Raw genomic sequence first — 27841 nt, 5'->3', positions numbered from 1 at the left:
AAAAAAAAAAAGTGATGCCACAAAAATGTAATTTTTATTATCCTTGGCCATCACTGTTTCTGACCTCCCATTCAATGTGCTTCTTACCTTTAAACTCTTTCCTCAACCTTGAAATTAAAGCTCTAAGTGGATAAAATGGTTTGATTTATAGACTAACTTTGCTAAAATACAACACTATGAGCTGTCCATCTGACCTGCCAGCCTGGATTTTTCTGTGTGTTTCACTTATGCCAAGCACACAAGTACAAACTCTTCAGCTGTTGGAATTTCTTTTGTGGTTGTTTTTTTTTTTTCCCCTGATGTTAGAAGGAAACTTGCTGCACAGGAACAAAACAAAAAAAGCTCGAGAACACAGTTTCCCCAGTTACAAGAGACAGGCATGTGGACAAAAAGATTCCACAGAATCCACATATATCAGCTTAAGGGGGTTTTGTGTAGTATTTGGGTATGTGCTGGTACATTACTGTGTCATTGTGCCTGTGAAAAATCAGCATCTTAGGGTAAATGAGACACTTCTATCCCAAGCGCACCCCATAACAGAAAGATCAGCAGAAAGTTCCGTAACTTAAATGTGATATATAGGAATACTGGGAAAACAGTTTCAAGGAAAGTATTGGTTACAAACCAATCTAGGTAACAATCTTCAGAAGAACAAACTGTTCAGAAAGCAGGTAAAAGTAACCAGAACCTGTCTATTACAAAATGTGTCAATGGCTATTATTCTTGAATGAATGGTTGATCATGGAGCTATTCCCTGTGAAGTGTTCTTCTATAGTATGCTTTAGCATGACAAGATAGATTCCCTTTGCCTGGCTCTTCTTCCATTGTGGTGGGTTGAATGAGCACTCCTCAGTTCAAGCAGCATAGAACTGTTGGTATTGTTCTGGATACTCTTTGCGAGCAGAACCTTAGAGTATTATCTGTTTTGCTTAGGTATCTTCAGAAATGATTTGGAGATAATTCTGTAACTGATCTTGGTGTGAATGAGGTAGTAGTTGCATTGCAAAATTATTAGTCCACTTAATTCTGTAGACCAGGGCTGACTTTGGCCTTATTCAATTCTATATCTCTGTTGTCTGCTGCAGGGGAGGCTTTCTGATAATTTATGCAAGGCAGTATATGTATGTGCCCCTATTTGAAAAATCAATCTCTCTGCTGTATATAGCAATAGGTATGCTCACATAGCTGACATGCAAGAAGAAAGCTGACATAAACCTTAATTCCTGTCATAGAAAGGGTCAGGGCTTGCTTTCATCTTCCAAAAGCTTTGGGAAGGAGCTGCTTGAAGAACGGACAGTCACTGCACACTGCTGCTGAGAAAAACAAACGAACACATTCTTTGGAAACAACAAAGTTTTATTGCTTCACTTGGAGTACAGTCAGGAGAGTAGTACTAATACATCATTCTTAGAAAGATGTCAGGGAATGTGTGAAGAAAAACTGCAAAATGTTTGATTTAGGCACATTCAGCAGCACGGTGCCAAAATATTATGATGAGTCACTGTGTACCAGGCAGCAAATGACTCAAAGGAAGAGTGCTGCTCACCAACTTTCCAGCCTAAAGTGAAATACATTGAAATTCCACTGATCCTGCCCGACTCTTCCAAACTCTGAAACCAGAGCCCAGAGAAACAGTTACAGACCGCAGTCAGACAGTTTCTATTTGTACAGCTACCAATACTGGATGTGCTCATGCATGCATATATATATTTTACAAAAGCAAATATATTTACATATAAGGCCTCATTTACAGTATAAATGCTACTTATGTGTGTTGTCAGGCCATAGAAACTAGGCAGATTATTTGAAGGGCAGTTTTATTCTATATATCTAGGTCAGTAACAATGAAAAAACAGTTCAAATTTACCCAAAGCTTTATGCTTTCACTTTTAATGGAGTTTTATCCCACATTCAACTTTTTAATTAAGTGGTATTGTGTCAGAAATTGGTCCCCTCCACTTAGCATACATATTTGTATTGGTGCACATGTGTTTCTACAGCAAGCAATAAGTTGGAACAGAATACAGCATAACTAGGACTACTTCATCTTTCTTGTGCGAACGGACTCCCTTTCCTGGACATACTGTCTTGCTTCTCATTTGGCAAAGAAGTCCGGACTTGTAACAGAATATTGTTGAATTCACTCTGCCCACTTTTAGAAGATTGGCATTAAGGCAAACAAAATGCTATATTATTTCTTAACTTTTCTTTGACAGAGCAATAAAGAGAAACTGATAGGTGTAGTAAACCTCTTTAAGGCTGTGTGTGGCAGGGGGCCTTTAATCTTAGCTTCTGTAAGAAACATTTTCACTGATTTTTTTGTACATTTCAAATAAGCCTAATACTTACATGAAATATCTGATCAGTATTTTGCACCCAACTGGTGCTAAAAGCAAAAGAATAAGTGACCAGAAAACACAGGATCTTCTGTCTTAGTTTTGAGTATAAGGTAAAGAGCACTGGGGGAAAACAGATTTTATTTCCGTATTTTTCTTTTTTGACAAGAGAAGGCAGCAATTCAGTGTTCTCTGTCTTGGGATTCTTCTCCAGCTGCAGAGTGGAGCCAGCGATAGCTTCACTTAGCTGTGAGGTGGCCAAGTGATTCCTACTTAAGGCAATACTAGACAATCAGGAGACTCATGATGTATGGCCACTGATGTATGGCCATGGCCTCTTGGATGAGAATGCCTAGATGAAGAGTGTTATCAGTGACGGCAAGCAGGAATATTTTTATTATGTGCTCTTTTGATATCACTGAGGTATGGAACCACAACAAAACAACAGGATTACAACAACATTCCTGATCAAAAACCCAGTTAGAGCAATTCCACTTATGCTGACAGCTTTCAGGCCGTGTGCCTTGCAAGCACACCACACCCAAATGATGTGTCCTTTAAAAACCTTTCAAGGAAAGCAGCAAGTGCAATTAAGCCAGCTGTTTACATAAAACTGTATATGCAAAGATGTACATCTGACTGGCAGATGCGAAGTCAAGAACACCTCCAAATCTCCTGTCAGCGGTTTTGAAGATGGATGGTGACAAGAGCAGTCACTGAACAGTTTCACAACAGTGCACAGGCGCATGGGTGTTGTCCGAGCTCCACAGCTGCTCGCTGACAGTTCCTGAGCGGCTCACCTCCCACAGTGCCAATTTTAGCACCTCAGAGACTGTTGTCTTGACCTGGGCCTGGAACTTTTTGCTAATCAGAACATAGAGGATCGGATTGAGGCAACTGTTGATGAAACCAAGTCCAGTGGAGAGGGGAATGCCATCCTGCAGTAAGTCATGCAAGTTCTCATCATGGTGAGCAGACAGCTCCACAATGCTGAATATGTGATAAGGTGTCCAGCAAACAAAAAAAGCTACAACTACAGCAATGATGGTCCAGAAAAGCCTGCTGGAAGTCAATACTGTTCTCCTCTTCACTTTGACAATCAGCAATGAGTAGCAAATGACCATGGTCACTAGAGGAAAGAGGTAACCAAATGCAAGCCTCACCCAAATGAGGATGTGATGTGTCAGCAAAATAAGTTCTCTGTCATGCACATGGAAGTTATTGTAGCAAATGGTGACATTGTTGAGAACTGTAGCTGTGTCTCTAAAGTATAAGGCAGGGCCACCAATAATTGCAGCTGACATCCAAATGATCCCGCTAAGAATGAGGGTGTTCCTTACAGTCCGATACTTGTAGGAAAAGACTGGGTGGACCAGGCGGATGTAGCGGTCAAGACTGATGAATGTCAGGAAGAAAACACTGGCAAACATATTAAGTAGTGCAATGAATGAGTTAATTTTGCAGAGCCACTTCCCAAAAGGCCAGTGGAAGCCCATTGCCACGTATGTAATATAGAGCGGCAGGAAGAGAACAAAAATCAAATCTGCAATGGCCAGATTGAGGAACCAGAGTGTAGAAACAGATTTATCCCACTTAAAGCCCATAAACCAGATGACGATGGCATTACCTGGCACTCCCAGCAGAAATGCCACACTGTAAAAGGAAAGGGAAATCATATGGGCAATGCTGAGGGAAGACTGGGGTGATTCATCTTCCTCAGACAGGTCGTAGAAATAAGAGTAGTTCTCAAAATCTTCAAATGTCATGTTGCACAGTTGTTTTCTGTGGAAGAAAAGAAATGAAACAGTCAAAGGAGAAATGTTTTACTGCACTGCAAATAGTAACGTGCAATTCCTTTAAGTTCCTTTTCATTAAAAAAACCCCAAAACATTGGCTTAGTTCCACATATCTATCACTTTTTAGCTGTCAATTGCTAGCACAAAGCTTGTGGAGTATTTTGGTCACAGGCATTTCAAGAAATGTTCAAATCAAGACAACATTTGAAATCTTCAGGAACTGTTTTCCTTGCATTTATTTTTTAACAGAGAACACTGAGCACACTATCACTGATAAATTTCTAGAGGCCAGCTGCTAAGTTTTACTGAAGTGTGATTTTTCTATTCTTTTCTAGTCAGGTTTCATATTTTACTGCTCTGTTCCTATTTGAGGCAAGTTGTATGGATTATATCTGGCAGAAACCAGAGAAGCACCAGGCATCTATGTAGCCCAAGAAGTGCAGTTAAAATGCCAGGAAGCCATTCTTTATAAAATTACCACACACACACACCCCCCCCCTTCAAATTATAGTTAACAAAATCATAGACAGTGATTTCTCCAGCAACTGAAAGTTGATGGGTTTATTCCTCTCTATCATGTGTCTATCTTTGTATCAAGGAATGTTGATTTTCAGACACATTCAATGTATTTGATTTCCTTAACGCAGCAACATTAAGGATGTAGAGAAAGAAACATACAGAACATATTTCAAGGACAATACATACAACTGTGGTATTCCTCCACTAGTGAGCTGAGAAACAGGTAATGGATGAAAGAAAAGAAAGCTTCCCAGGAGAATAAGACACACTGCAAGAGCTATAGATAAAAATATGTGTGTCTCCATTTTTATTTTTTTTAAGACAGAACAACTGTCTCTGTTTTCTTCAAAAAAAGCTTCTGGAACTTACAAGTACAACATGATTTTTCACATAGGAATTTTCTTCTAATACTCCAAAGGACAAGTGTGGGAGGGAGAGAAGGGGTGGGAAGGAAAATATAAATCAGAAGAAAAACACAGGGAAAAAAAAAAAGAAATTAATGGCAAAACAGATAGCAAACAGAGGTTAAACAGGAAAAAGTACTCAGAAGTTATGTGTTCGTTCCACAGTACAGACACAGCTGCAGCACAGCACAATGGCCACAGTCTGACAAAAGCATCTGCCATGCTCAAAACAAATATTCCGCTAAATTCTACTATCATTTAAAGCTATATTGTCTGGCTGGACTCAGCTGCGCTAAAAACCTGTCCCTGAGAGCAGGATACAACCAGCCCATTAGCTGTACTATGGATGAGCTCACTGGTACACTTCTGAGCGCTAGCTCCATTCAGAAACTGAAATTCAGCCCATGTTTTTGGAACCCAGCCCTGCATTCCTGTAATTCCATTAATTTTAGCATGCTAAGGACAACAGGAGCAGGGTCTTCAGAGTACACTGCCTGTAGAACCACATCTGCAAGCCTGCATTCATGTACGTACCCTTCCTTCAAAAAAGTAGTTCGCTTATTTTGAAAGGATTACTCACGCAAGTGAAGCTATGCATGTGCACACACATTGGCAGGATTAGATTTCTCATTCGTAGATGAATAGACATGGGGAAAAAAGTGTGATTTTATATCTCGTGATTAAAAAAAGTGTAATAAGGTCAATACAGCCTGTTCTGTCAAGAGGCTACGATAACATTTGCCCTTTGTAATTTACATCAGGCTAAAGGAATGTTATTTAGTTTGCTGTCCTGATAAAATTGTACTTATTGGGCTGCATTTATGCAATTACATCCCCTGTGGGGGTAGATTCTGCATCAAATACCAGTACCACCCATCTGAGTCATTTTTTCAAACAGCTTAACAGCTGCTGAGAAAAAGTGTAAACAAGGAGCAGTACCACTAACATCTGGAACAACATTACATTTGACAGTTTTAGAGGACAGTCAGGTTAATAATTGGATTTTTTAAGTGTCTTTGCCAATACGGCCAACTACAACTTCAGACTGAATTTGTGCAATTAAACAAAGAAAAACCCCAAAATTTTCAGAGTGTCACTGATTAACATGCTATATTTCAGCCACTAATTAATTCTGCTTTTAAGTTTCTGAAGAGCTAGCACAACACAACAATACTTGGATTCAAACATTTCCTCCCAAACATTTTTTTCATAATGGTGCTAAAATAACATGAGAATAACAAACATTTGCCTACTACCCAACAATGTTAATTTTATGTTTAGAATTTCAAAGATGATGTATAGCAGGAGAAAAAAACCATACCTAAATAAATGCCAAACATTTACCAAGCCTCCTGTAGTTTAAGACTCCTCCATTGAAAGAGCACACCTTTAGAATGCAGTTATTTTTCCAGGTTTGTATTTTTCCTTATCTCTAACTCCTAGTCTTCCAATGCAATAACACTTCAGTAGTGGAGGCAAAAAAGCAGGAGGAACATCACTTACCATTGGTCCCAGTGCACACTGAAACTAGACTCTATGGCTAGGGCTCAGCAAAGACTGACAACTATATTTGCAAAGCTCAGAAACTTTTACCTCTGACATCCACATATATGAAGCACTTCTATAACAGGACTCAGGGTGTTAAGCTCTGCCCTGTAGGGGAGTTGTCAGTGGAGCTATGCTGGTTTACATCAATAAGGATATCCCAGATTTTTTTCTTCTGGGATAACTGTTAACCATCATTCAGCAGGGATGTTTCCCTGTGTTCTTGAAACACACATAGTCTCAAATACCTGAGTTTGGGTTTAATTTATTAATAAACTTTCAAAGTCAGAACTGTCTCGCAGTTCAAGTTTAGGTCTGGAAAATTAAGAAATCTAATTCTATTCCTTATTCGTCACTGATTTTCTGCATGATCTTTGACAAATGGCCTAATTTCCAGGCTGGAAAGACTTTCATGAACCTGTCTGCAAACAGAGGCTCAGTAGAGAAAACAAGACTCTTTGCCAGCAGTTTCCGCTTGGCTTTCAGGCCTGCTGCTAGAAGGGGTAAGGGAGGTTTGGTACAGTTCACTGCCTCAGTCCCTGCCAGTCCAAGGTTACAAAAAGGAGCCAGAGCAAGGAAACTATTTTTCAATAAACAGGAAAGTGTGGTCAGAAGTCTGGCAATAGGACTGGGGGGCAGCCACAGGTTACAGAACAGTGTTGTATTGCATATGGATGAATAAAACCAAGTTTAGAAGTTTAGACTTCATCCTGTCTTTTTTTTTTTTTTGTTAATAGTAAACAGTCTGTGTAAAGTAAACGCTCAGCAGTTGTTTGACTGGAGTCTGTTCCTGTTTGTTGAGGTCACAAGCAGCTCTGAAAACTGAGCCTCCTTGATTCAGTTGCTTAATTATGAATATAGTTGCTTAATTTTAAGCAAAAAGGTTTCAGAACGTTTGACCAGGATGTTTCACTTCCTGTCCCCTTCTGTAAGACAGAAGGTAATTACTAAGTGACTTCATAGGAATATCACAGGCTGGCACTTGGTGCTAGTACCTTTTAGATCCTGGGACAGAAAACATTATTACCAAGAAATACAGATTGAAACATTTCTAAAATACACAGCCACAGGACTGCTGGGAAGAGTGGTACATCATGTGGTACATGAACTGTCTTTCTCTGAATTTCAGCAGATCTTAATCGACATATTCATAACCTTTTACTAGAGTTCATTTTCTCTGCCACCACTATGGTATTTCATAAAATTGAGCCATAATGACAACTTGGACAAATTATTGCATCTGCTTAAAATAGAACAGCTTTTGTGTCACACTAAGAACTGCGTTACGGTTATGACATGAGACATATATATTTTGGACTCTATTCATGGCTATGCCACATGCATCCTGTTTGACCAGGGGAAGTCGTTTGACCTCTCCATGTCTCAGCCCTAAGGTCAGTGGAATGGCTTTGGAATTAAATTACATTGGGTTTTCAGTCTAAAATAGGAGAAAACCAAACAAAACAGTTGCAATTTCCACTCACTTCACTTGATGCAAAGTCTTCCTTGCAGTTCAAAGTTCTCTGGGCACCACGCAAGTCAGGGACCAACTTAATTACATGGGTAGTTTATGTCACATGTTTGAGCTACAGCCTGCACAACCTCTCTCTCACATTTGGTCCTCATTACTTTTGAAATTTACATAGAGCTTATTCATTGTCTATGTTAGTTAAAAGTTAACACAAATATTTGAGTGGTAGTCCCAAAATCTATTTGTTCATTGTGATAAACAGTGCTCAGAGCCTCTGGCCAGCTAAATTGATTTCAGAGGTCACAATAGTGGGTCCTGAAATAACAGGAAAATTATGGTTTGCAGAGCTGGCTGTCTCAACAGTTAACTTCATAGAGGGAATATATTACACAAACCCTCTTTTTAATGTCTTTATCAATAATTCTGAGCATAGCACATTCTATGTGTATGATCTATGACTAAAGGAAAGCTTATTTGATTGATTTACTTCAGCTTTTGTCATTTGCAAGAGCCAAATGTTGAACAACTAGTTTCTCAAAAGGTCACCTAAAGCTTGCTTGACATACTGTGTCTCAGCAAGTTTGCATACTGAATTCATTTGAGGGCTCAAAAAAATTCTTGGAACTTTTGAGATGCTAAATTTTGGTTTTATCTACCTTCAGAAACAGAAACATTAAATTCACCCAGTAGTTTATCTGTAAAGTTCGAAACACGGAAGGCTGAGCAAGTTTGTTAGAGGTATATACATATTTCTGGCAAGTCTTTTACAAAGACATAAGAAAAGATCCTAAAACTCACAAGGAATACTGATGAGATTACAAACTGTCATAGATTCATATTTCTCTCTCAAAAGAACAAAGCCAAGATGACCACTTGCCTCCATGTAGAAATATTCCTATAGCAGGAAGCGCCTGATACACCCATACTACAAAATTAAATCATAGCTATGCTATAATTTAGGCCTGCAGACAAAGCTACTCGGAAATGAGCATTCTAAGCTAGTATACACAAAAGCAGAAATCAAGGCTTGTGTGTATGTTTTCTTTTTCAGACACATACACAAACGCCTATCTCTTGACTATCATTTTAACAGCCACTAGACATATGGTAACAAAATGGCTTTTTAAGCCATCCTGAATTTAACAACTAGAATAGGTCATAATAGATATGATATGTGACTGGAAATCTTTTCAAGCCATAATATAGATTATTTTTCCTAGCAGACAAGACAAGAATGCAAATAACCGTCATTCTCCATTACATCTCTCAGTGAAGCGGTGTTAGAAATCTATACGCAATGTACTAGCTAGACATCTCCTAAAATTTATGCCAAAAACAACTTTAAGCAAGGCCAAACATGACATTGTTAGTCATAACACACCACTTCATCTGTGGTATTGAAGTCATTTAACCAGATAATAGCCTTGTAATATTTTACACAAAGTGAGTGTTACAGTGGGATCAACAAACCCTTACAGAGCAGACTCCATTAATACTGGTAAAGCAATGATTTCAGACCAGCACTTTTGCCACCACAGAAATGTCAAACAAGAAATGGAAACCCCAACTTTTTATCTAAATAATGCTGCTGTAATAGGAAAATTATCTACAGTAGGTCTGGCCTGAATATAACAAATCATCCAGGCAACTGCTGCAATTGAGCAATGTACCATTTCCACAATCATGTAACTCATAAATGTCTGCAACCAGCAACTGTGTATCACAAAAAGCGATTTATTTTCATGCTGATACTAAGCACCAAGACTTCCATCCCCAAAGAAGACAAAGAAATTCAGGTGTCTTCAGGATATGCAGTGGGGGGACACACTTGGTAACTGTAGTCAATGCGTGCTCCTGCTCTTATTCCCTATACAGCTAAAAGTAGAAATATCTTTTTTAACATTCCTTTTGAACGTAAAGAGTTGCCGTAACCACTTCAAGTCTATCATGTGTCCACAAACATATTACAGCAGAGTCAAGAAAATGATAGATGATATCTGTGAAACATTTAAAGTGGCCCCATTCTGGGGGGGGGGGGCGGGAAATCTAAGCATTCTTACAAGTAGGTAAAAATAGAAGTTCAAGTAAACAGTGCCACTTGAGATTTAAAATATGGTCTTATATTGAATGTGTCAGCACTGCCAAAGTATTTACACAATCAATCCTAGCACCTCAGTATTCACAACCCTTAGTGAAAGTAGACTTAAGTGAGAAGTGTCGTCAGTGTGGTTTACAGATGAGAAGGCTGAGAATGACCTACAGGAAGTCTCTGATCAAGCCAGATGCTAAACCTAGAGTCCCTACCTAGTGGTTTAACCACAGTCCTATCCTCCTTTCTTAAACATAACACTGTTCCATCACTCATGATGGAGCACAGAAACCACAGCTTCACCTCTGGGAGACTTCCCCTTCCTGAAGGGAGGCTCTCCCCTGTGCCATCACGCCCACTGTGCAGGAGGGAGCCAGCACCTACCTCGGCAGCCCTTGCAAATTCTGGTCTGTTTTCTCTGCACTGAAAAGAAAAGGAACCTGATCTCCACCATTTGCTTGTCATATACATTAATTGGTTTCTGCAGGCCCAGGACATACCTCAGAGCCATTAAGCACACCTCTCAGATGACAAAGCCCAGCAGGTACACATATCAGCTGTGTCCTCAGCATGCAAGATATGCACACTAATGAAGTATTGTTCCAGGGAAGTTTCAGTGTTTTCTACGCCTCCACAAATAGCACCAGTATTTTCTTTGGCTATAAACCACCATAACAACTACATACCTAGAGTAATGGAGATACCTGATTTAAAATTTTTAAAGTGCCTCAGCTTCACAGTGACTTGATTGAAAGATAACGAACACTTGTATTTCTAAGCAAGCATGGCTTTTTATGTTTTCCATGCAAAAATTATATGGAAATTAAAAAATTATATTTTTGCCTTGCAACTGTTTCATATATTTGTGATGAAGGAAGATTTTGACTAGTGTTCATACGATCATTACATGATCGTGCAGCTCTGAGCATGTTTTTTAAATTGTTGTGTAGTCCTTCAGCAAACACATGCTTTAACCACAACTCCCTCCTAACAGGAAGTAGCAAAGTAAGAGCAGAGAATAGAGTGAATGCAGCAATTTCTTTAAGACTATCAACTGTTGTCTCAGCAGACCCACTAAGGCCAATTAAACATATGTTAAACAACAGCCATTCTAAAGTTACTGCAGGGTAACAACAGGTCATTATGGAAAAAATAAAATAATCCTCTCCAGCAAGATACAAAATCTGTATTGAATAACGGATAAAAAATAGCTTACAATCTGTTACACGTACAGTCCTTTTAACAAGATGAGTTAAGAGCTAATCCCAGAATAAATTAGCAACACAACTCATTCCTCAAATATGCCTTCTTATATCCTATTCTATTTCACATACTAATTCTCAGTCACTTCTAACAGTATGTTTGGTTATGTACTGCCCTCTCAATTGATCGCTGTTCTTCTAGGTTTATTCTACTGCTCATTAAATCTACATCAGCAGTTTCTTCTAGCATGATTGTAATATTGCTATATTTTTATTACTCTTGACACATACTTTTGCATGGGTATATCAGAACATCCAATTCCAAGATAGTGCTAGTACATAACCAAAACATTCCAGCTGATAACATACTTTATTTTGTCCTCACAGTTAATACACTAGGATCACTGTGTCCAGTAGATTAAGGGTGTCTACTTCTGTATCAGTGTTCTAACATTCCTACTCAAAGCTAATTCTTTTATTTACTTTAAGTTCAGTCTAAAATAAGCACTGCCTGTATTCCCGCAAAACTGAAAAAAAAAATCATATAGTTAGTACAATTTCACGAGGGCTGGATATTTATCTATCTCCCTTATACAGCACTGGGAACACTGATAAGAATAGATGGCACTTATGATTAAGGTGTTAAACTAGGAGCTTGGAAATACTGGTTTTACTGGCTTCCTATATTAGCAGATCACTTCTATGTCATGTTAAATTTGACTCCACTACATGTGGTACAACACCCTCAGTTAAGAGTTTAGGACTTCAACAACACGTTACTCAGTTTTCTTAAATGGACAATTGTTCTCCATATTTCTGAAACATCTCATTAAAAATTATGTGGGGCTGAGCTCATTAAAATAGGATCCCTAAAAAGAAGAAATAGGAGCGTAGAAAGTGATATTACATTGATGGTACAGGACTTAACTACTCACCATTTTCTCTCTCTCACCTAGAAGGCTTCAAAAGAGAATAAAACTGTGCCAGGCTCACCCTTGCTGCAAAAGGCAAGTATTTCATGTTGGGAAAGTACCTGAAGGCCCTAGCTTTTGAGATCAAAGCCTCACTGGATCTAGGTACTAAAGCGCATAATGAGAGACAACTCCTGCCTTGTTTGTAATTAAACAGGATAAACAGACACAAGAAGAGTAGGGAAGGGAACAGAAGTATCTCGCCCAAAGCCAAACAGTAGATTCAAAGGTAGAGTTGGAAGCAGAATTCAGACCTTGCCAAAAGAACGAAGAGGCAAATATCTTTTCTGGATAGTGGGAAAAGGTGCTGGTTCTTCATACTTGTGCCTTGTGATTCTTGAAATTCATCCTTCGAAATGTATCAAAAAGGGACAAGAGAGCCTGGGCTGGGGAGAAGTAGGAGAAAGCTGCAAACTCTTTGCTAGCTTACACCCCTGGCAAAGGCTGGAGACTTCTAGAATGCTGGCCTTTGCAGGTAACTCTTGCAAACAAACCTGACTTGTGGCAATGGGGTGTGTTAGTTTCCCTTTGAGCCCACTAATGAAAAAGTATTATATCTGCAGTAGGTTTGTTCAGTTCATCTAAAGAATTGTAATGCAGTAAAATGGCAGGCCAGGTATAGGAGAGCTGCAACAAGCTGGCAAAAATCCTCTCTGGTAAAGAGCAGCCATGGGCTGATACAGGGCTTTTTGCTCCTGTTTCCAGGCCCTCAGCCTCTGGAACATATTGAAGATACAAAGAGCACAGAATTAGCTGAGGTCCCCTAGAAGCACTGTATGCTTCTTTTGAGGACACAATTTTTCTTTTTGTCTCAGGAGCCTCAAGCACGCTGTAAAAGTAGCAGCAAGTGTAGGAGAGTTGATTGTGCACGATGGCATCTTGCCTTCTAAAACTGAATGTCTCTTGGACACCACCCACCCCAGTCACAGTAATCCCTTCTTCTGGTAACAGGCCATGAGAAACTGTTCCTCCCACTCAGCTTGCTTTTGCAAAGCCAGCAACAGCAGAGCCCTGCATTGTTGTGAAACTGCTAGCTTCAGACTGTATGCACACAAATCAAACCATTATCAGAAATAATGAGTGAAAATGAGCCAGACAACCAGCCACCACAGTAAGAGAGACAGCTGAACTGTTGGCACATTCCATAAGACAAAATTAATAAATAAGCAAACAACCAGACCATTCAACAGACTACAATATTCTGCAAAACTAGCTCTGTACTGTTTGGACTAGCAGAGTTATTAATAAAAAAATTAATATCTAAGAACAGATCACAAACTTCAAGTGGCTTTTAAAAAACATAAGGAGAAGGAAATTCTATAAGGCAACTGGCTTTATTAGGAAACATACACAAAATTACATCTTGAATTAATCTAATAGAAATAAACACAATCCCAACAGCATTTCAGAAGGTGTTCATTAGGTTATCAGCAGAGAAGGAAATTCTTAAAATTAAAAGGATGAATTTATAATATATACTACATACTGTCATCAACAGTTTTCCTCTGCCCCCACGAGTGCAGTAAAAGTCTCTGATCAGATCCTGTCTAGGAATACAGAGTTTTCCTGACTTACGATCCCTCTCCACAAAAGCAATTAGAGAATCCTAACCATAAATTAATTCTCCAGAGTCAAATAACTTCCACTATGCCACACAGAAAGAGATTCTAAGAACAACAAAAGTGGACTCAAATATCACTCATAGCACATATAAAAACCCCAGGATTAAATTAAACTTGGTAGGACCTCTATCCTGTCTGCCTGGCATAAGTGGCTACTAATGTTTTAAATTTGAGCAGAAGCTGCAGTGACATTAAACAAAAGTAAATTGGGTTATCAAAACATTTGCATTTCCTAGTTCAGCTGAGACAAAACAACAATATGATGCTAGTGAAAGTAAGCCATCATAAGCAAGTTAATCCTGAATCAGTTTCTACAAACCTGGTCTGACGAATTTCTTTACTCTGATGTACCCTCAACTCACTCTCTTCTCCTTAGCTATGAATTAACAAATATTTAAAGTTATTCAGCTAGAAAGCAAACATGTTTTAATTTACAGACAATCTATACACCCTCTGTAAATCTACAAAAACAGTTCTGGGATAGTGCTTGGCTCTGCAAGATTGCATTTAGAAAGGCTACCAGTGACAAGGACATGGTTATCACTAAGTCTAAACAGGAGGTGGAATCTAGCCCTGTCTCATTTTGCGGTACCGTATAAGGCTTCAGATCTTCTTGTCACTTCCTAGGAAACACACTCTCATGCACTTAATGACAGCTAGATCCACATCCTACTGTATTCCACAATGGTTAGGGAACGCACACATACACACCTCCAGCTCAGATCACAGAAGCCCTTTTTTAATTCTGCACGACTGTAATTCAGAATTATTTTGTTAATCTGCTACTTAAATTATTTCCAGTTTCTGTTCTAGAATCTGTTCAGATTAGAACTGATGTACTTATTTCTAATAATACTGGGAATTCCTATAGGAGACATACTATCCCTAAGCAAATCAAACAAATCAGAACCAGCACACAAGGGCAGAGAATGTGGGAGGGAGAGAGATTTTTATTTAAGCCAGAGCCACTTAACATTCTCTGACAGGATAAAAGACTCCTTGAAGTGTGTGTAAACACATTCAAAAGTAATTAAAAATTAAATTCACACCTACTTTTGTATATTTTCTTGCTGCAGGGGTGGTTCAAAATAATCTTTGAAATAAATACCACATTCTTTCTTCTAAGAAGCTCTTTTAGCCAGTATATGCTACGCTACCTTACAGGATTTGCCTGCAAGTGTTGTAGCTGTAGAAACACATTATCTGGAAGGGAGGGAGAAAAAGACTTAAAACATAACAGAGAAATTGACCTACCTTGTTTAGTTCTTTGGAACAAAATGCACTGTAAATCAGGGCTGTGAGCTCTGTAGCAGAAGGAACAACGAAGTGATCTGCAGAGTTCAGAGTGACTTCTGTGTGATTCCAGCTGCTTCACTTGGCTACTGCCTTCCTTCTAATAAAGCTGCAGAATGATATAACGCCGTGTTTGTTTTCAGCTGAGGAAGTTGCTTCCAACTTCCCTTGGTTTTCTAGACCCAGTTTTGAAATATTGCCTTTCTGTATAATCCCAGTATTTCACCAAAAATAAATGTTAGACATGGGAATGAATCATTTTGGTCAGTGTCCAGGCAAGCAACAGATGTGGTGGCTGATGAATGGAAAGGGACCTTACAGTTGTAGGCTGCTTTTTGTTATGCAGAGAAGAGGTTGAACAGTATTTCTTTGTAAGCAGTCTGGTTTATAGAAAATAATGTTGAATGAGCAGAAAGATGCTTAAAAAGTCACACTGAAAGCATCATTTTTTAAGTGTACAGTGAGATACATACAAAAAGAGATTAATCTACTAACCATAAATACGAAATGAATGTAAGAAAGAAGTGAGCTCCTCAAAACATCACTAATTAGTGCCTCTGTCTGTCTGTCAGTGCAACACTGGTCAGAAATTTGAACTGGGTTTTAGGAGACTTGTCTTAATTCCCAGTTGTGTAAAGAGCCTGCCGAGTTTTTGTGGCCAGGCCTCATGATCTCCATGTAGCTTAGTTTCTCACTTAGTGGAATATTATTCCACTAGTATCTACATAGCATAGCTTCACTTGACTCTGATGGTACTGCACTCATCACATAATTTTAAATCAGCTGAGGGTCTGTCAGTCTACCCTTACCAAAAATTGAATCTTCTAGTGGAAGCAATAATGTAACAGTGGTACTCCTCTGTCTTTAATGCAAAACACGTAAAATGTTCAACACTGACTGATTCTAGTCAATTCCAAATTCTCCAGATAACAACTCTACTGATTCCAGTGAAAGAAAGAGAGAAACAAATAAAAAACCAGAAGAGGGAAGTCCTTAGAGAGAAGCAGTAAAACTGGCATTTCAGCATCTAGTTAGCAAGGCTATCAGTTTTAAGCACCTCTCTCACAGACCACAGATCATGGGTTCTCTTAACAGGAACCAAAAACTCCTTCCAGCAAAACCATCTGGCTTTGTCATTCCTCCATGACAGCTCTTCCCGTTCTGCCAATATAACTTAAAATGCCAATAGCTTGTACATGAGGGGAAAAAGCTATGAATGAAAGGAGGGTGGAGATTATGCTACAGTGGGACACAGAGTCCCTGGACGAGGAGAAAAAGACAGGGAGGCATGATTCCTGATATGACATAGGAGACAAACAGGGGGATAGCCTAAGGAAGGAGCATGGAAAGACTCAAAGACCTCATCATTAGGCACCTCACTTGTTTATTTCTTGCATTTTAAAGATTTCTTGTTTTCTCTAGGTAACTGATTGGTGAACCTTCACTGATAAAAGCTCTTTTAATAGTAGTTCTCTTCTTTTGTAAATATTGGGACAGGGTAAATATAGGCACCGTTTAATGGCAGATCTGCCAAGGTGTTTTAGCTTGTAATGGCATGAGTCTGTCTGTCTCTAGGTACTTTGGCCAATCCAGCTATTGTAAGGCAGTTCATTCAAGGGCTCACTCACTACTATTTCAGTAGGACAAAAGAGGAAATTCCTGGCTAGATAACCCTCACACATAATCTATAGTAAAAGAAAAAAACCCTCAGCAAGCAAAGTAGAATCACACATTTGCCAAATGCTCTCCACCTTCTTGGTGCAGGGAGCATTCCAGAGAGTGCAATGGATTCTAGCAGTTTTGGGGTAGTGAGGAATTGTCCTTAAGGGGCTGTTTCCTTCACGATAAGCTAAAGCAGACTTGGGACTACTCTAACATGTACTGTGGATGATAGTTCAGCTCCTTCATCCTTCAGAAGCAAGGGAGGATTAAACCTCACACAGCAATTTTCCTCACCCTTCCTATCACTGTACCAATATGAAATCACAACTGCTAAGGACCCAGAAGACATTTTGTGGAGACAAGTTTTCATAGAAAATGAGATAATTTTTTTCAAGAACAGCAAACTACTGCATTTAAAAGAATTTTTCTACCAATCTGTCCTACCTACATTAGCTCCTTTTCAATCGAAAGGGGCTTTCGCTCTGATTAGAATTTACCAATTTTGCACAGTATAACCAGCATATGTAATATATCTGAAAGAAAAGAGAACAGAATTTTACAAACAAAATTGCATTTAATCTGAAAGGATTTTGTTCTGCTTGTTTTCTGTTCAGAGCTAAATACATTTTATTCTTCTACAGTTTTGATTAACCACAGTGGGAATCTTAAGTCCCTGAAGAATGTAAGCTTGGGCTGTAAACCTTTCCTTGTTTTAGTTCCTTCTATGCTCAGACACAGTAAAACTGGAATGGTGAGTCCCAAATTAGATGGCTTTTTAATATACACTTTCATGCAAGCCATTAACCATTGACATCATTTTATGACCCTTTCAGATAATTTTGTGAAAGTTATATGCCTGCAAGAAAATTACGGGGGGGGGGGGGGGGGGGGGGGAGTACCTTACTTGCTTTCATGCCTTCTCCTTTTTCTACTTGGAAGTTGTATTTTATTTTGCCATGTCATTTGTGCTTTTTCAACAGAGTAAGCTGATGAAATCTTGAAGGTTTTACTCTACGTTAAATATGGCAATATGCCAAAGATATATTGAAGAGAGACACGCATTCATGAATGTACAGTGCACGTGGGACTTGCAGAGCAGAGAAATACTACTTTATACCTGATAGAAAAAGAACAAAGGAGAGCAATTTCATACAAATAATAAATATTGGTTGTTCAGCAGTGAATAAACTAGGTCTATTGAAAAGCAAATGAGTTTTAAAAGCACTTCTGACTGGGTTTGTTGTTTGGTTTTTTCTTTTCAAACCCTATAAACCAAAAGAAAGGCAGAGGATGTATGGAAAAAGATATAGGGGAAAAGCCTTCAGAAATGCTTTACCAGTATTAACCAAAGCACAAATTACAAAGCAATAAACAAAGCAAAGTAGCTTTAATTTACCTGGATTATCAACAATTGCCTGATAGTTCTGATAATTATTTCGCACTGCTGGGATCACCGGATTTTGTCAAACTGCCTATTAGTATGTGCAGATAATCTCAGCACTAACAAACACCCCAGACCAAATTCAATGTACTATAATTCAATTAAGTTGTACCAACCATGAGTTTGCAAATTAGGTCAAACAAAAGATATTTAGTTTTTCCTCATGGTTAATTTAAGCTGAACAACACAAGAAAGAAATTACTTACCTTTTGAGGATTCAGCTGTTTACAGTTCTGTTCTTTTTTTTTTTTTTTTTAAAAAGATCTTCACTGTTCCTTTGTCCTCACTGTTTAAATTAACATTCATCGATGAAAATCCACTCTGAAGAGAGTTTAACTATCTGACAAATCAGGAAAAGGGTAATTTCCTCCCTTCCTGTGAAACTAATGCCTATTCATGCCTATCCTTTCGGTAAAGTTGTAATGTTTACTTGTGGTTCAACTGCCCACTATATACCATAGTCAGAAATACGACAAAATTCTCCAGCGACACATTTAAACCAAACCACCTGATGAAGGGAGGTTTGGCTCATTTAGGCAGGTCCACATCCTCTTTCTACACTGATAGTAGAAATCTGAAGATTTTCGTGTATGTGTTGAAGAAATTCAGTAATTCTACAGAAGGCAAAATCCTTCATCTAACTATTACTTTAGTTAGGTCAAACCACACAAGCATATAAATGAATTGCTATACATGTATGCATGTGTGTGTATATATATATGCATATACATACAAGTTTCAGCAGGTCTTCAACAGCACCACTTCATGTAACTCCTACAAACAAAGTGAGCAGGGTGTTACATTCTATGAAATCATGAATATTGGAGAATAATTTACAAGGAATGGAAAGAAAAAGATCTATTTTTATTATGAAGAACAATATCTGGAAAAATAATATTAAAAATAGCCTTTTTTTCCAGAGTTTGCTTTTATACTTGTGGTTTTTCCTCATTTTTCACAAATAAGTAGGAATAATTTTCTACATAACTTTCAGACCACAGCTATTAAAATTTTGTATTCATATGACAATAAAATAAGAGATTATACCTGTCATTCAGATAACCCTTGAAATCCATCAAATTTTTCAGAGGGTGTCTTAACAAACCTTCTGATACGTCACTGAGTGCTAAAGATTATAGTCACTGAATAGCTAAATAGCCAACTTGACAACAGTATTTTTCCATTTTTAGCCGAAGTGCTGTCTCCTCCCATACAAAGGAATGCCAGTGTTTGGAAAAATAATTTCAGAGAACTACAGAGATTACAAAAAGAAAAATAAGGCTACACAAACTATAGTTATTTCACTACGTATTTCACAATCTTCAGTACTGCTAGGGATTAACCAACTTGCATTTTTTCACCTCATATAAATTAGCACAAACTACAGTCACTTAGAGAGGTCTTAGAAGCTCTCAAAAGGGAAGCCAGAATCTACTGTTACGCATCTAACTGACAACATATTGATTGAGTCAGATGTCTCAAAAACTGCCCAAAGTCTAACCAGCCTAGGTTCAAAGAAACCCAAAGCACAGAGATGAACCTGAGCCACACCTCTTAAGGATTTTAGCTGCCTCCATCCACTCAGGATCCAAGTCATCAACATAGCTGCCTACACCTATTCTTCTGAAGAACTGAGATCTTATTTTCCATTTAAAGTATAAACTCTGGAGATTCAGTCATCCATCTTTTACGTAATAGGTCTTTTGATTAAAACCTCAAATCCACAGTTCAAATAGGATTATATTATAGTGTTACATACAATGGACATGACTCAGTGACCCAAGAAGTATTTAAGTTTCACGTTATGCATTCATCTATTAACAAATCACAGCTAAGTTGCTGAAGCCTGTCATGATGAATAACAATGCACAAAACAAGCAGATCTGCAGGGAGGAGACAATTACAAGTTCCAGTCCCTCACTATTCCACAGCTAGACTATTGCTCTCAGCTACTGTGCTAGAGCTGGGCTTAAACACTAACAAACTGCAAACAGGAAAATTGAAAAGGCATTCAAACCCCCTGCAAAAGACACAGAGCAAAGCTGAGAGTCGATGCAAAATTAAGGACAGCTCCCTGAAAATACATGCTAATAGGCGGGGTGCCTATACAGAACTCATGGGTGATCAAGCAAGGTTGTTGTTTTGCAGCATTACTACTTGGAATCTTAACTAAGAGAAACACCTATGCACATGTGGAATCATGGAGCCTACTGGTTACTCTTTATAATACTGACCACCCATTGACATTCCTTAGGATTTATAAATTGGACAGTAGCTCCTTGCAATGGAGAATGGCTCCTGAACATCATTGCAAAGCCGGTACAAATCAAATCCAAATCAAACTCAATCAACTATGGATGCTCTGAGAAGCTGTGGTCAGTGGTTTCACCATATATTTGTATTTTTAAAGTTGCTTTTTATAGTCAGCTACATTTGTCAGATTGTTTTTCTGCTTAGTGGATGTAAACACATTTTGTGCAAGGTGCCAGGCGACCTTGACTCCACAGGGATTTAAGTTATTTACCCACAGAAATTAATGTGAAACAAGGAGAACCAATGCAAACTTCTCCCTACTGCTCTGCGTTTGCCCTCTCTGATCACTCTCAGGGAAGAGAGTATAATTTTGCTTCTAAATCCTACCCAGCCCTCAGCCTCTCTAATGAGATGGGAGCTGATAAATCCCAATAAACCTGCTGCTCGTGAGATAAGCAGAGCAAATTATTAGAAGCTCTGAAAAATGCTTTGCTAGTTAAGGGCTCAGTCTACACAGTCAATATTAACTCCTCCATTGCCTTCAAGGAAAGCAAAACTAGCACTATCTCTAATAAATCGACAGTGGGCTCAGGGAAGGAAATCAGTCTAAGCAAAGAGGCAGCTAAAACCCCCCCAATATGTAGTTGTCCATTCTTGTTCTACTCCTTAAGCTGCATCAAGACACACAAAGGTTAATTTTAAATCCTTCTTACTTTGCAATTTTATTTTTTTTTAAGAAGACTAAAAAGACTATTCAGCACTTAGTGTGAACCTGAACATGGAATTTACATGAAGGCAGACTCTAGAATTGCAGTATTTTCTGTAAAGGCTATTTAAGTAGCTACTTGTCTTTTCAAGACAAGTATGCCCCCTTCTTTTCAAGGGAAGAGAAGGGAACAGTCACTTCTCCATTTCAAGATGAGAAACAAAGCAAAGGGGAACTTCACTGATTTTATTGTGGCTTGAGTGCAAACCAGAAACTGAACTCTGATTACTATTAGAAATATAGAACATCCAACAATGTGGAAGAGACTTGTGGTTTTACTGATGGACCAGAAAGCAAAGAGACTAAACTCTGATCCAAAGAACTTCTGCAGTTCCAGCAATAGTACATGAAATGCTGAAGAAATACAAATCAAATCAAAGGCTTTTTGTTCAAAAGTTCTTTTTCTCTCAATTTTTTCCATGAAAAAGTCCCACATGTTCAAACTATGAGAGATTTCTTTCAAAGGTTGATGGTTTTGCTTATCAGCATTCCTAGCCTAAAATTGAGTTTTGTCCTTGGGAAAAAAACCCCAGAACTTCTCTTGTTTAACTTTCTGCTTTTTTTCCCTGAATAGGATAAAGAAATCTTTCTTTAAATTATTCCCAGGGTAAGCAAGGGAGAGAGTCTGCTTGCTCTTAGCTGTAAGAAAATATCTTGTGTGGTTTATTGGGGGAACATTAAAAAAAATTAACATGATTTAGAACATCCAGTGCAGAGGAAAAGAACACTTACTTAACTACCTTGAAAATACATTTTGACCCCACCTTAAATTGACTGCAGAACATCCAGTGACTCAACATAATACTGTATATATTTGGAACTCTGACTCCTGTAAATTACACTACAGACAAGGAAGCTGCAGAGGTATTTTACATCCAGGATCATCTTACATTCATCTGCATCTATTTAAAACCAGAACAGTTGCATTAAAATTGATGGATATAAACATTTAATTCAGAATATTCCAAGGGGTCAAGGCAGGTTCTCAACTTCTGGGAGCTTGAAAATTCTTGAAAAACAGAATTAATAACTCTCCAAGAAGCTTTGAGAAAATTACCTCTTTGTGTCAGAAATATATTATTCCCTGCTTGAGTAATGGGAATTAATATTTACTTTTGCAAAAATGCCTTGGAATTCCTACTATAGTAGAATGTGAGGTAGGCTAGAAGGGAGTAATAGTCATCTTCTATACTTATTTAAAATATTTCAAGATTCTCACAATAGCATCTGATTAAAAAATCCACATTCATTTTGTACCTTATCTATAGTAATAAAAAGAAGGATTTAAAACATGCTGATCAAAACATTTTGCCATGCAGATGAGAATAATTCTAAGTATTTCAGTCATGTTATCTGACTGTGGCTAATGCAAGAACCTATTTGTCTTTCTGGTCTCTTCATAGTGGAAGGCTCTCGGGTTGTAGAGCTCCCTTCAGCATGGGGAAATGGAATCACTTTACGACTTTCCACTGCATTTTCCAGCATGTATATGTCAGAAATTATCATATATTTACAAGTAATTTGGTAATGAACAATTACACTTGAAAACTTTGCCAATCATTGACTGTATCAATGAGACAATCTTAAAATCAGTGTTATTTTTGAAAATAAATATGAAACAATGGCCAGTAGAATTGAGAAAGTCTAAGGGACTGTTATTTTTGAAGCTAAAAAAAAATTCCATGCACAACATGAAGGTCAAAGAATATCCTGCAATTCATGAGCAGTCACCTATAGGCAACCCCCAAGCTACTTCCTGACCCAGTCCTTCCTTTCTGTCACTTCCCTAAAACAACAGGCACAGTTATTTCAGAGAGATGAACTGACTGGATGATCATCAACAGAAAACAGAAATGACTGTGAATGTAACAGTAAACTATTCAGCGTTTTATGATGAAAGACGTGTTCTCTGAAAGCAGAATGCTCTTTCAGGTTACAAATGGGGAAAGGATCTGGATACGAGTTTCCCCCATTACTTTAACTTGAGCAAATTTTGCTGTGCTCCACAAGAGGGCTGTCTGGACACCCAGACCTCATTTTTTCCATGTTGTCTTATGTACAGTGTGGTCAGTCGCCATCCAGTAAAGAAAAATTTCATGCAGTGTTAGAGTCGTGGCATACAAACCTCTCAACTGCTCATTTAATTTCTTTGCATTTTCTTTTAGAACAGAAAGTCCTAAAACCATGTTAATTTAAGCTGATGGACAGATTCAAACCAATTGCAGCAGTGCTAGGGTATGGATTTGAAATGTAATTTAAGAACATTAGGAGCCCATCATGCAGAAACTTTCTGAAAACACTGAATTTGGATAAATTTTGTAGCCATGCTGTTTAAAGTCACATTTAGAGTTGTCTCATCAGCTGTTCCTTCTGGATGACCTGCCAGCAAACAAACAGCAACAGGAGCTGGAACTACAGTAATAATACACTCTGGGATCTGCATGAATATCTCAGAATTTTACTCAGCACTATTATAATAAAAATCTCTGTATTCTCCAAACTACAAGTATACAGAAATATATTCTTCAGAGCAATTTTAGTGCAAAAAAGGAAGTGTAAAACCCACACAACTCTGAAAAATCAAGCCTGTGAAAACAGCAGCATGGCCTTCAAATAATAGTTACAAAAGAGACTTAGGGAGGATTTGCTTCTAATAAGATATGCAAAAAATATTCAAACTGCAAAGTACTTCAAATAACATTTTAAAAATAAAAATTCAGATTACATGAAAGTAAAATAATATATTTTGGAAAAGTTATTGGTCCACACATTTAGAAAAATGCTTTTTATAACCCTCCCCATTTTAAAAGGTATCTTAAAATTCTTCCTTGGTCCCTATCCGATCATGATTCAATTATAACACTACTGCTAAGCTTTTTGGTTGTTTTAATAATTAAGCAATTGAAATGGTAATTTCAGTTGCAATTTTTTAATCTTAAGAAGGTAGTTCTGGCAAGAGAATGAAAAATGGAAAGAAAAACCTTTAAATTAGACTATCCCTTAAGTTTGGTGGTTAAGATAATATCCCATATATTGGGGATGTTTTTATTGTTAACTTAGGTGAAGTTCTTATTTTAAAATTTACAAAACCTTGAGTACAACACAAAAAAAAAGCTCAGGTTTAGATAATGAGAAAGTGAGCAGAATGCCCATAATAAATGAAAAAGGAAAATGTATAAGAATGTGTTTTTTCTTTCTGGCTTGCATTTAAGTGTCATACTAAAGTAAATAAAAGATGATTATTTTTTAAAAAAAGACTCAACATATTTTTAATTTTATATTTTTCATGTTTATAATAGAGAAAAATGTGTAACAGCAATCTGTCAGCCCCAGCAACAGTCTAAGGAAAGCACACCAAAGAAAACAAGAAGCTCTGTTTTGAGAGGAGATTATACATGCCTTTTATACAGATGAATAATTCTTTTCTTTTACTTTGAAAGCCCTTATTATTAAATATAACTGAATTTATATTAAAGGGAAAAAAATGAAATACCATAGAAGAACAGATCATTGCTCCATTTAGTCTGGTATCTGATATTAGACAGTGACCAGTATCAGATTGTTCAGAGAAAGGCAAGAAAATTCTTTTAAGAGATTTTTATACTTTTTTAGTAATTAAAGGTTTTAATTTAACACCAGGCATTATGGAACATCCATTCCGCTATAAAGTTGAAAAGATCCTCCTTTTCCAAGGTTACTCAAAATTTGAAGTGCTGTAAAATCTACAGATGTACTTGGACTGTCTTAAAAGTTGTGGCACTTGTTAGATTCCAGGCTGGATCTAACAATCCATCTTTGTGGACGTTTGGTAAAATGGCTCAAACCCCAGCCCTCAACTGCTGTCAGCTGGTCAATCAACACTTAGCTCAGATCCTTTGAGGAATTTTACCAGAACAAGAATTTAAGAAAAAATTAGGCTTTTAAAAATAGAATGTACAAAGCACGTATGTAACAAACTAAAAATCTAGGCAAGAGTTTCCTGCCAGCTAGTTATACCAATCCTGACTTTCTTTCTTTACAATCTGAACCCAACTGTTGGAAGAAATTTGACTCTTTTTAAGAAAATAGCTATTGTTCATCTTTGTCAATTTTTCTTAATGCTTTTTGTAGGTATAACCTTGACATATATTTTGCTCATGGGAGTGGAGAAACATAGCAAATCAAAGCAAAAGTAGAAAGCAAAGCAGTGAAAGCTGTATGGGACAGTTTATGGAAATTAAATAGATGAGTACATGTATCAGCAGAGAAAAAAGTCAGATGCTTAGACGAGGAGAGAGAGAAATTTTTAAAAGAGAAAAGGAAGTTTGTCAGCCCTACTCAGTGTTCATGCACATGTGAGTAGGTCGGCTGTTCCTAGGGGAGAGGAGGAGACTGAGGGAAAGGGATATCTCTCAATACCTTACCTAAGCTTGAATCAAGGTGCAACCTCAAGTTCGTAAACACACAAAGAGTTGAAAGTAAAGAAATATTTGGCAACACAACCTTAAATTCTGCTATCTTTGAATGATAGCCCAAAAGATAGACTATTACATTCTATCCTTGCAAAAATATTCCGAGGACAAACTTACTTCGTTTCAACAAGTTATGAAGGGTCAGCTGAGCCCCACTAACTCATTAAGCCTGCTATAAACTGTTATAAAGGTAAACTATTTTAGGCTAAGATAGCATGTTTCGAAGCATGTTTGCCACAGATGGAGTACACACATTTAAACAATGTAGCTCTGCTGACATGCAATAATTTGGGCACGTGCCTGAGTTTTCACGCATGTAGATCCTCTCCACAAAAATACTGCAAAATTTTATGACTGCTTCTTACAAATCTCCACTCCTACCCATAAGATTCTATCTAAAACTAGGTTTTCATTTGTCCATCACTGAATTAAAAAAAATCCTTGCCCTGTTATCAAAGTGATTGATTCTCCCACATATATTTGTATTGAAATCTTTTATCTGCCAAGATGCCTCAACTACATTGTTACCATATTCATTTATCTCCAACAAAATAAATGTAGCTAAAATGAGCACAGAATGATTGGGGATCCTGTCAGCCTTAAAAGGCAGAAACATTAAGCTATACATAACTAAACAACTAAAAAGTTGTATTCTTCCCTCCCCCTTTATTTTTGAAAATCAGCTCTGGTTTTGCTAAATTCTGTATTATACCAGGCAACAAAATATCACCAGGCAACTTTGGTTCTGTATTAAGTACTTATTTTTCAGCAATAAAAATATATTCATAGCTATGCACATTTCAAAAGCATTCCACAGCCATTAAGGTAATCCCTCCTAAAGAAAAGCCTTCTCCTGCTGTTCTTGCACTTAAGATTTGTGTTCAATTACTTGTTCAGCGCGGGTGGACATTTCTAAGCTATGGTTTCATAATCACACAACAGCGTCTTTTTACAACAGCCTCTGTTTAAATTTTCTGTATTATGGTGCATTCAAGATTTTTTTTCTCCCCATTGCACAATCCAAGCCTGTATCTACACCTGTCTTCACACATAAGGGTGTTGATTATCTTTGTGTCTGCCCAGATTGCTTAAAAAAATCCTGCTGCTTCAGCATAATGAGAGAATTATGCAATAGCCAGTTTCCCATGGGAGAGCAGATAAATGTTAAAAACCTACAATTGAAAACAAGAGAACCTGAACTAAGGTTGTATTATTAAACCCATTTCTGAGGAAAAAAAAAAAAACAAACCCAAACAGATCTAGCATTAACTCAAACCAAAAGTCAAACTAAGACCTTTCTCTGTCTGATAAAATCTACCTGAACAACGTACACCATGAAAAGCAAGCTATTTTTAATGACAGAAAATGGGAAAAGTATAAACCTTATAGCCCACTCTCAAGCATATGAAATAATGTGTTTTGAAGGAGAAAGTAACTATCACAGTTGTTGAAATAAAACTTAGCAAAGACGCTACCTCCCAAACCAGAAAAATCCCGACCGGAGCTGACAAAAAGACGCAAACCCCCGGTTTGTTGGAGCACGTTTCCAGCGCCTTGGCTGAACAAACCAAGGCTTTTCGGGCTCCCTTCAAGCTACCTTCGCACAGCTACAGGGGGAGGAAACCGCCCGGGCCGAGGGGGCGGCTGGCCGCGCCGGGCAGCTCGCCGCTTTACCCGGGCGGCCTCACTACAGACAGCTGCCGCCCTGTACAGGGCCGAGGGCACCGGGAGCTGGGAAACGGCGGCGCAGGGGCGGGAGGCTCCCGCGGGGGCGGCAGAACGCCTCGTCCGGCGGCATGGGCTCGCCTCTGGCGGCGCGTCCGCGGCTGGCCCCGGACAAGGGAACGCAGGGGCCTGAGCAGGCGCGGAGAGACCCTGAAAGGAAAGAAGTGCGCGGAGGCGGGCAGGGCCTGGGCGGGAAACAGCCGACCCCTCCTTTCCCCTCCCACAGCGCAGCCATCTGTCCCACCCCCGCCATGCCGACCCGACCCGGAGCAGGAAGCAGAGGATGACGCCCCTT

The 27841-nt window shown here is 38.3% G+C and overlaps 1 protein-coding gene across 19 annotated transcripts; it reads right to left on the bottom strand.

The window, feature by feature from the left end:
• Positions 1-1338: 1338 nt before the first annotated feature.
• Positions 1339-27736, bottom strand: CMKLR2 (chemerin chemokine-like receptor 2). 19 transcript variants are annotated; one of them, XM_075756414.1, is made up of 8 exons: positions 27297-27562; positions 22135-22272; positions 19085-19125; positions 18558-18691; positions 17810-18027; positions 17355-17443; positions 15210-15357; positions 1339-4118 (listed from the first exon to the last, which is right to left on the bottom strand). In XM_075756414.1, exon 8 carries the CDS (start codon positions 4100-4102, stop codon positions 3050-3052), a length of 1053 nt encoding a protein of 350 aa, XP_075612529.1. In that variant the 5' UTR covers positions 4103-4118; positions 15210-15357; positions 17355-17443; positions 17810-18027; positions 18558-18691; positions 19085-19125; positions 22135-22272; positions 27297-27562; the 3' UTR covers positions 1339-3049. The 19 variants fall into 19 exon arrangements, with proteins under 19 accessions (XP_075612529.1, XP_075612533.1, XP_075612544.1 ...); XM_075756418.1 differs by having other exon boundaries at positions 18558-18687; XM_075756429.1 differs by lacking the exons at positions 15210-15357; positions 22135-22272 and adding exons at positions 12655-12719; positions 15009-15158.
• Positions 27737-27841: the final 105 nt, after the last annotated feature.

The sequence above is a fragment of the Balearica regulorum genome, chromosome 6, assembly GCF_011004875.1.
Source record: "Balearica regulorum gibbericeps isolate bBalReg1 chromosome 6, bBalReg1.pri, whole genome shotgun sequence".
Lineage (NCBI taxonomy): Eukaryota > Metazoa > Chordata > Aves > Gruiformes > Gruidae > Balearica > Balearica regulorum.
The sequence above is the reverse complement of the archived record's forward strand: the minus strand, read 5'-3'. Positions and strand labels throughout refer to the sequence as shown.

Bases quoted from the DNA above. Each gene is read 5' to 3' on its own strand.
- CMKLR2 (XM_075756433.1), bottom strand. From the start codon at position 4,102: ATGACATTTGAAGATTTTGAGAACTACTCTTATTTCTACGACCTGTCT.